We start from the raw sequence: 10,199 nt of genomic DNA, 5'->3' as shown, positions 1-10,199 counted from the left end.
TTTGTTTTGATATGGATAAACCACGGGTTCCAATTCGATTTACTGAACAGTCCCTCCTTTCCTCACTGATCTGTCATGACTCTTTGGTCATATACCAAAGTTCCATATAATGTGGGCCTATTTCTAGACACTTTATTCTATTTCTTCCACTGATCCCTGTGAGAAGGTTGTGCTTTCTTACTTGCTACAGCTTCATTATAAGTCCCGACAGCTGGTAGAGAAAGGCCTTCCACCTTCTTCTTTTAAAGGGACTTTGCAATTTTGGATCACTTACACTTTCCTAGGAAGTCTGGAATCAGCTTGCCAGGTGTCACTAGAAATCATACTGGGATTTTAACTGTGTGTGCATGAAAGCTCTGGAACTACAGAGAAATAATATTTTGTAATTAATGATCTCCATGGGAAAGTATACTTCCTTCCTGTTGGGTTCCATACCCTGCAATCCTGGTTCTGTCCACGCGATGGCACCACAAACCGAAAAATCCGATTTCCACAGTTGGCCCGAGGATCTCAGAACACACATTGAGTGTTCATCTTTTGGTAAGTAAATCCCGGAACGTTTTGGAGGGTGGACCTGAATTTCATATGGAATGTTCGATAGTCTACCGAGTGCTGAAGTACATTTGGCAAAACTATAGACAATGGTATACGGTAACCAAAGAACTGAAATAATAATGAAAAGTATCCTGACCATCTGTGCTTCACAGTCCTTTTCTCTCAGAAGGCCATCAACAAATAGAGAGAAAGAGTTCATTATCCATCAGTAAAGTAAAGGTGTGGTGTAAAATGAGCTCTGGACGCTAAGGTGGTCTTTTCTCACCAGCGAGCCTGCTCCGTGCTAAGGAATAGGTTTGCCTCCACCTGGGGAGCAAAGGTCACCCCTAGGGTTATTCAAAGGGGAGGATTATGTAAATCTTCATTTCCACCCCCACCCCTCCTACCCTCCTTCCGGCCCTGATCATCTTGGGAGTGAAGTCTACTTTCCCTTAGGAGAAACATGCCTGTGCCTGCCCCGACCTGTTGAAAGCCTCAAAAAGGCTTTCCCTTTCTACTCAATAACGCCTGGTGAAGCCTCGTTCCTCCGTTAGGTCGAAGCGTTTGACGCAGTGTCTCTGAAAATGCTTGTTTCATTGACACCGTGCATACCTAGACTTGAGAGTGGACTGGAGGAAACCCTTTTTCTGTGTACCTTCCAGGGGTTCGTTTCTCCCGGTAATGGAACTAGCATTGGCATTTAGTAGCAAAAAATGGTTTACCACATCTTGTTAACTTAGACAAAAAGGTGTGTCTACTGCTCAGTAACATAGCTGGGATGGTCTGCTAACACACACACAGAACAGTTCACTAAACGCCAGTTTCCTCATCTGTAAAATGGCAGCAGCAATATTTCCCAGCCCGAATTGTTGTAGGACGACAGCAGGAAGGCCTTTCAGAAAACTATACGTGGTGCCTTGGCCCTGAGCGCTCAAGAAATGTTACACTGTTGCCTCTAGACCAAGATGAAAAGGTGTTCCTAGGTCAGCCAAAGGGAAGAGTGAAATCCGGGACTGGGAACTAAGCCCTGCTGTAGCTCATCGGCCTCGGCTCCTCCCTTCATCCTACCAAGACCCCTGCAGGGGAGAAGGCCTTGCATTCCCTCCCCCGGCACCAGGGCAGCCACGTGACTTCCTGAGCCATTAAAGGACGCATTGTGCATAACCCCTTGCGAATGAGAAGTGGGAGATGACTTCGACTGTAAACCACGATTAGCACCAGGAGTGCTTTTGACACCACTTACTGTCGAAGAAGGCCCCGCGTCGTCGTTAACCGCTGCCCACGCAGACCAGTGCCTGCACTTCTGGAACAGCCCACGAGAGGACGCCCTTGCTCCCCGGTCCTAGAGCAACCTGAAGGGGAAAGACTTCGCCAGGGCCGGCTCCCCCTCCAAGGTTAAGGGCCCGAGCTCCTGCAAAGGCCCGCTCTAGCGTGAAGGGCAGAGGCCAAACAGGCCTAGGCGGACTCGGCTACGTCAGGCCCGGGCCTGGGTCCGCCGCACTCAGAAGCGGCGGTGAGCTCTGCGAACCCTTGCCTTTCACTGGCAGGGCCACCCCGCAGCCCCCACTAGACACGAGCTGGTGGGGTAAAAACGCGGGGCAGCAGGGCTGCGGGGCTGCGGGGCCCTCCAGGCGGCCCGAGTGAGGCCTCGTGTGCCTGTGCAGTGGGCTCTGGACACGGTCCCACCTGACTGGCGGCGTCAGGCTGCGGGGCGGTCAGGAAGGACCGTGCGGGGAGGGGACCCGCGTTAGCAGAGCGCCCGGCTGCGCTCGCACTCCCCACCGCGGGGACACCCGGCGCGTGGGGCGGGCGAGGGCGGAGTTGAGGGAGGCGGTAGGGCCGGGTGCCAGCCCTCGGGTTTCCATTTCAAACCCAGAACCTCGGAGCATTCGCAGAACGGGGTGGCGGTCCCGGGACGACCGACGCCTTTGCCGGCCGGCCCGTTGCGGCGAGCCCTCCCCGAGGCCGGCCCGTCCCCGTCTCCACGCCGCTCGCACGCCGGACGCCCCCGGCCACTCCCGACCTCGCGACGGGCCTCACGAGCGGCGGCGGCCGGGGGCGGGGCGTCGCCCGTGACGTCGCATCCCGTTTCGATTCTCCGCCCCGCTCCTTGGCCCGTATATAAGCCTTGGCCGGGCGTTCGCACTCTCGCAAGCGGACGCGAACGTCGGGCGCGGGTTGTTGGTGGGGCGGGGGCTCGAGGGCAAGGGCCAGCTCGACGTGTGTCCGCGCCTCGGAGGTGGCAGCGGGCCGTGCCGGGCGGCGAGGCGACGATGGAGCTCTTGCGGACTATCACCTACCAGCCGGCCGCGAGCACCAAGATGTGCGAGCAGGCGCTGGGCAAGGCTTGTGGCGGGGACTCCAAGAAGAAGCGGCCGCCGCAGCCCCCCGAGGAGCCGCAGCCGCCGCAGCCCCAGGCGCAGGGGCAGCCGGCGGCCCCGCACCACCATCACCACCACTCGCACTCCGGCGCCGAGATCTCGCGGATCATCGTGGACCCCACGACGGGGAAGCGCTACTGCCGGGGCAAAGTGCTGGGAAAGGTGACGAGCGGCGGGCGCCCGGCTGCCGGACGGGAGGGAGGTCTGCCCGGGCAGCCCCCGGGCCGGCTGGACGCTGAGTCCCAGCGTCTTGGCTTCTCAGGGGCCTCCGATCCCGGCGGGACTTGGGTGTTCACCTGCCCTGCTCTGGCTTTCGTGCGCTGACAGCGCCCCGATCGGCTTTACATCCTTAGCCTGGGCTCCGAGTGCCTCCCGCAGCCCAAAGAAATTGATCTCGAGGCCAGAAGCGAGCGCTTTCTAACTCCAGCCCCTCGCTTCCTCCACCTGCTCCCCAGGGAATTTTCCTGGCAGGTCTCTTCAGACATTATTTTTCATCTGCCTGATCCCAACCCCCTCCATAAAGCTCCTCTTTGTAAAGGAAGAAGGAGAACTGTTTTACTGTTTTCAGGAAAGCCTTTCCTTTCGTGAAGGAGCTTTTAAAAAGTACAGAGCATACGTCTGTCCAGCCTTACTTCCCCGTAATTTTGCTGCTCTTTCTAATTTTTGAAATATTTTTATAAATATCTGCTGTCCATTTTTCTGCCACGCTCAATGCTGTCTCGGCTTTGTTTCAGGGTGGCTTTGCCAAATGTTACGAGATGACAGATTTGACCAACAACAAAGTCTATGCTGCAAAAATTATTCCTCACAGCAGAGTAGCTAAACCTCATCAAAGGGAAAAGGTGTGTATGACTGTTGTGTAAAGTATTTTCTTTGTGTGCAGGGATGGCCCTTCCCTGTTAAGAAAATGTCTTCTGCATGTGTAAGCAACTGGCTTACAGAAGGTGACAGAAGGCTCATCAGCCTTGTCTTGCTTTTTCTTGCAGATTGACAAAGAAATAGAGCTTCACAGAATCCTTCATCATAAGCATGTAGTGCAATTTTACCACTACTTTGAGGACAAAGAAAATATTTACATTCTCCTGGAATACTGCAGTAGAAGGGTAAGCTTTAACTCCTGTTTGAGTCCATTTACTTCCCCCCAAACTGAAGTGGGATTCAAATTGCATTTTATTGGGGATTTTAGCTGTGGTGGCAATTATTATATTGCATTATTAACTTTCATCACTCAACCTGCAAAAGGAAACTACTGATTTTGATAACTTTGTTTGAGACATTCTCTTTTTCCCTTCTCCTCTTCCTAGTCCATGGCTCATATCTTGAAAGCAAGGAAGGTGTTGACAGAGCCAGAAGTCCGATACTACCTCAGGCAGATTGTGTCTGGACTAAAGTACCTTCATGAACAAGAAATCTTACACAGAGATCTCAAACTAGGTAAGCCCTTTATTCCAAACACTGGCTTTTGCCTTAGAGAAAGGTGTTCTTTTCTTCTCTGTCTCCCTTCTTACGTATTATTAATGTTCTTAATTGGGATCTAGCCTATGCAATCTCCTTTTTGAATCGGTGACTTTAATAGTAAACACCTGACTGCCTGCCTCCAAATACACATTTGGTTAGAACATCTTTTCAAGGGTATTCAGGTTTTGTTTTGTTTATCATCCAGGGAACTTTTTCATTAATGAAGCCATGGAATTAAAAGTCGGGGACTTCGGTTTGGCAGCCAGGCTGGAACCCTTGGAACACAGAAGGAGGTAAGAGTCAGGAAGATACAACCTGACAGGATTTTATGGCGATCAAATATGCCCTTATTTTTTTTTCCAATTAATGTTTTGGAGAAAGTTAATTGATGCTAACAACCACAAATCACAATAATGTTAATTTATGGAAACAGTAAGTGCCCACTATGAACTAGGCAGAGTACCTTATGCCAAGGAGTTGATTATGAAAATTTGTCTCATATTTGCCTGACATGTTACACAAGTGCTATGCTGTACTTGGTCTCAGTTGGTTAAAAACACTTTGTCATGTATCTGAAAAAAATTACACATGTATTAAAAAAATTATTAAGTCACTTGGTCAAATGTTAATTGTTGAGATGCCAAAAATTAAAAGTCAAATTTTTCTAAATAGGAATTCAGTACAGTACTTTTAAGGTTTTATCTAGAGAACTAAGTGTAAACAGTGGGACAGTTCTTAATGAGATCTTCATATTTTGTTTTTACAGAACAATATGTGGTACCCCAAATTATCTCTCTCCTGAAGTCCTCAACAAGCAAGGACATGGCTGTGAATCAGACATTTGGGCCTTAGGTTGTGTAATGTAAGTAAATGCACCAAAATGATCAAAAAGCAAATTTGTATTTAGAACTTAACAATCAAAAAGAGCTGCTTTATGACCATTCCTAAAGAAGTGTTCTCTTGCACACAGGTATACAATGTTACTAGGAAGACCCCCCTTTGAAACGACAAATCTGAAAGAAACGTACAGGTGCATAAGAGAAGCAAGGTATACAATGCCATCTTCATTGCTGGCTCCTGCTAAGCACTTAATAGCTAGCATGTTGTCCAAGAATCCAGAGGATCGTCCCAGTTTGGATGACATCATTCGACATGAATTTTTTTTGCAGGTTGGCACGTTTCTTGTGTCTTATTATGTGCTATTGATCACATTTTTTCAACCAACTGGTTACTGAAAGTCTTTTCTGACACTCCACAGGGCTTCACCCCAGACAGACTCTCTTCTAGCTGTTGTCACACAGTTCCAGACTTCCACTTGTCAAGCCCGGCTAAGAATTTCTTTAAGAAAGCAGCTGCCGCTCTTTTTGGTGGCAAAAAAGACAAAGCAAGATATATTGACACACATAGTAAGTTATAAGACTTTTGCTCTTCTGTATCCAGTATTCTATTTAAATTTGATAAGTTAGTTAAAAGAATTTTTTTTATGTTAACATAACAGCCGGTATGTTTGAATACCATTGAACTTTTTATAGCATGATAAATCTGCACTGCAAAATGTGCTGGATAGCTTTTTTCCCCATACACATTAAAGTGTGCTTCTTGCATAATTGCAGCTGATGGTAATGATAAAATGCTGGTTTTGCCTTGGATGCTCATAAGCTGGTTATTATTGCAAAAGGAGGAAATGTGGCTAACTCTGTTTCTACCTTGTTAGCATAGGCTAATGCTCATAATTCTTGTCTTTGATTTACAGATAGAGTGTCTAAAGAAGATGAAGAAATTTACAAGCTTAGGCATGATTTGAAAAAGACTTCAATAACTCAACAACCCAGCAAACACAGGACAGATGAGGTATGCCGGAAAAGAATAAAATAGATATAAACACTTTATATCATTTCTGCTCTTTGCTAATTATCACATGGATTATGATTATCACGGTTCAGATATGTTGTATTTACTTAAAGCTTTTCTTCCAATCATTTAAAAGGAAAGATTTGGTTTTTCAGTTTAACAGTGCATGTACTTGAGTCACCGAAACACCTTTTGTGCCCATTGCTTTTTGATCAGCTTTCCCAGCAATTGCCACAATCTCACCCTAACCTAGAATTCTCAGCCTTAAATGGATTGTAGATGCTTGACTCATGGTCTAACTCTTGTCTTTTCTAGGAGCTCCAGCCACCCACCACTACAGTCGCCCGGTCTGGAACACCTGCGGTAGAAAATAAGCAGCAGATTGGAGATGCTATCCGCATGATAGTCCGAGGGACTCTCGGCAGCTGCAGCAGTAGCAGTGAATGTAAGTAGCTGTCAGTGGCATTTTACATGAAGCTATAAATGCCAGTGCTTAATACTAAGTAACTGGAGTCCATTTGTTTTGTGGCCCAATTTAACATAGAAGAGGCAAAATCAGAGGACTTGGAAAAAGGCAAGGAACAGTTTTGAGACTTCTGTCCTTTGAAGTCGTGGAGGGAAAGTTCAGCAGCCACCAAAGCCTAAGGTCTTATTGTTAATTATTTTATAATTTTCCCTGACTTTTCAGGCCTTGAGGACAGTACCATGGGCAGTGTTGCGGACACAGTCGCAAGAGTCCTTCGAGGATGTCTAGAAAACATGCCAGAAGCTGACTGCATTCCTAAAGAGCAGCTGAGCACTTCCTTTCAGTGGGTCACCAAGTGGGTCGATTACTCTAACAAATACGGCTTTGGGTACCAGCTCTCAGACCACACTGTAGGTGTCCTTTTCAACAATGGTGCTCACATGAGCCTCCTTCCAGACAAAAAGTAAGTGTATCCAGTTAATGAAGTCCTGTCACTTCTTTAGTCTTGCACTAACAATCTAAAAACAGTGACTAACTGCTTCTGTTTTGTTTCTCTTCTCTCCCTATGGTTCCTGTTTTTCAGAACAGTTCACTATTATGCAGAGCTTGGCCAATGCTCTGTTTTCCAAGCAACAGATGCCCCTGAACAATTCATTAGTCAAGTGACGGTGCTCAAATACTTCTCTCATTACATGGAGGAGAACCTCATGGATGTAAGTACCTCCTGGATGTGGCTTGTGAGCAGTGATATCTGAAGTGTAGTCCACAGACGAGTAGCATCTGCACAGCTCCAAAGCTTGTCAGAGGTGCAGATGCTCATGTCCTACCCTAGCTCTGCTGAGACAGAATCTCTGGGAGGCGGGACCAGGAATCTCCAGGCCATTCTGATGCCTACTCAGGTTGGACAGGCATGTGCCTAGAAGACTTGGAAACTGCAAAATTTTTATGGGCACTTATCTCCCAATTTCTTCTAGGGTGGAGATCTGCCTAGTGTTACCGATATTCGAAGACCTCGGCTCTACCTCCTTCAGTGGCTGAAATCTGATAAGGCCTTAATGATGCTCTTTAATGATGGCACCTTTCAGGTAAGTGAGCCTTTCAGAAATGTGTGTATTTAGGTCACAAAAAGTGATTTTTATCTAGCCACTTAATTATTGGACACACTTGTCTAATTCTTGAATATTTGGAGATGTCTAATATCTATGTTTCCTTTTGAAAGGTGAATTTCTACCATGATCATACGAAAATAATCATCTGTAGCCAAAACGAAGAATATCTCCTCACTTACATCAATGAGGACAGGATATCTACAACGTTCAGACTAACAACTCTGCTGATGTCTGGCTGTTCGTTAGAATTAAAACATCGAATGGAATATGCTCTGAACATGCTCTTACAGAGATGTAACTAGAAGACTTCTTGAATGGACCCTATGGGACTCCTCTTTTCCACTGTGAGATCTACAGGGAAGCCAGTCAGATGGTCTACAGCATGTTGAAGAGGATGGACAGGTGGTGGTACGAAAACAATTCCGCGAGGGCCTGCAGGACTAGGCGGAACCAGACCAGGCTGAGGCATCCAGTTCTGAACGTTGGACAATCTGAGAGTGAACCAGAATGCAGTTTTCCTTGACGTACCTGTTTTAAAAGGTTTTTCAGACAATTTTGCAGCAAGGTGCATTGACTCTTCTCTCTGTTGAGAGCATTTCAGACAGAAGACTTGGAACTGTGAATATACTTCCCAAAGGGGAGGGAAGAGGGAGGAAGCTCCCGTGTTGTTTAAAGGCTGTCCTCGGAGCAGCTTTTGGCTACTCAACTGTGAACTATGGCCATACATAATTTTTTTTGTTGTTGTTAATTTTTGAAGACACTTGTGGCTGGAAAAGTGCATTCCTTGTTAATAAACTTTTTATTTATTACAGCCCAAAGAGCAGTATTTATTATCAAAATGTTTCTTTTTTTTATGTTGACCATTTTAAACTGTTGGCAATAAAGAGTATGAAAAAGCAGAAACAGCGGTCTCCTGTCTTTGGTATGGTGCGTCACCGCATCGCAACATTCTTTGATCATGGACTCTTGGCACTCTTTGGGGTGACATCGAGAATAGAAGCATTCTAGAAAGTTAGATCTTTGATTTTTTGTTTGTAGGAAGTAAATTCTTAACACCTGAAGTACAATCTAACATTTTCGGGGTAGATCTAGCTTGAGAAGAGATGATTATAACAAAAATACTATTCCTGTTACAACCCAAATCTGGCCCTCCTACTAAATCCACAGCCAATTTCTCTCTGGAGTATTTCCTTAAAACTCATTTAGCTTGGAGCTGAAAGCCAGAGTCATCCTGTGTAAACAGACCTCTGTTATGTGTCAATAGGTACAGGAAGCTTATCTTAATATGGGCAAAACTCTATGCTTTATAATCCTTGCGCCACCTAAATGTATTACTCAGCTTAAACCTGCCTAAACGCTTCCAGTGCCGTCGGCACTGCTAGTACTCCATTCCAGTACTGGGAGGTACTTCCTAAATAAGTCAGTTCATTTTCCATCTGGCGGGTGCATGGTGGATGAGGGATGGTAAGGGAATCAACCTACGGTTTAAGCCCATCGTTTATACTATCAAATTCTCCAAGAGGCCAATCAGAATGTTTTCTCTTTCAGTGGGATCTACTCTTGGCCGGGTGTAAAAAGCTGCTCATTCTGTTATTCTGAATTTCCAGTGACCTGTATGAGATGCAAATACTTACTTGTCCAACTGTAATCCCACTAAGGAAAATACTGTCCTGCGAAAAGCAGTACTCTCATCTATTAGGCTCTGTGGACACTGGAATCCTGCAGTAGTGTAGAAATGGGGGTGGTACTTTCACATTTTTCTAAAATTCTTACAAACACTGTACCTGTTCTACTTTGTTAAAAGTCACATCTGGGGAATTCGTTAGGGATAGTTCATAGGTCCTAGAACAACTCCGCTGGCTGGGGTTCTCTGCCTACGTACACCACTTCAGTCTTGGTTAAATGGCTTATAGTAATAGCAAAAGAATACCAGATAATTACACTGAAAGCCGGGTGTGCAAAAGTAGGATCTGTTTCTATTATGAGCAGAGGAAAAAATAGGAGTTTGCAAGGTATAAGAATGGTCTTTCCTTGTGAGTTTCACAGTGTAAGTTACTTCACATTTTCATAAAATATATACCTATTCCCTCTTGAGGATCTACTGTGTGCGATCCGGGGCCCAGAGCTGGAGATGTAGAATGAACCCGAGCCTCTCCCTGCCCTCAAGGAAGTCCCAGCAGAGTGGAGGAGACAGTGCATTTACCTATTAATCTGGTAAGTGTGCCGTGATATTATGATAAAGGTATGTACTGGGTGTTGTGGGAACCAAGAACAGGAATCCTAAGGAAGGAGCCCCAGGCATGGGGTGGACTTAGAGAATAGATTCCAAAGAAGAGTCTTTCTTACTGGGTTTGGAAAAATGAATGGGAGTTAAACAGATGTGTGAGATAGGGAAGGACG

At 46.1% G+C, this 10,199-nt stretch overlaps 1 protein-coding gene across 1 annotated transcript; it reads left to right on the top strand.

Annotated features, from left to right (window-relative positions):
- Positions 1-2,690: 2,690 nt before the first annotated feature.
- PLK2 (polo like kinase 2) lies at positions 2,691-8,695 on the top strand. The gene is made up of 14 exons (XM_035014463.1): positions 2,691-3,077; positions 3,650-3,757; positions 3,902-4,018; positions 4,220-4,349; positions 4,579-4,666; positions 5,140-5,235; positions 5,344-5,542; positions 5,632-5,779; positions 6,127-6,224; positions 6,540-6,669; positions 6,913-7,153; positions 7,274-7,403; positions 7,665-7,775; positions 7,910-8,695. Exons 1-14 carry the CDS (start codon positions 2,808-2,810, stop codon positions 8,099-8,101), a joined length of 2,058 nt encoding a protein of 685 aa, XP_034870354.1. The 5' UTR covers positions 2,691-2,807; the 3' UTR covers positions 8,102-8,695.
- The last annotated feature ends 1,504 nt before the right edge of the window (positions 8,696-10,199 follow it).

Source organism: Mirounga leonina, unplaced genomic scaffold (assembly GCF_011800145.1).
Source record: "Mirounga leonina isolate KUSES-001 unplaced genomic scaffold, KU_Mleo_1.0 Mir_168, whole genome shotgun sequence".
Classification (NCBI taxonomy): Eukaryota; Metazoa; Chordata; class Mammalia; order Carnivora; family Phocidae; genus Mirounga; species Mirounga leonina.
This window is presented reverse-complemented; position numbering and strand designations above follow the sequence as displayed.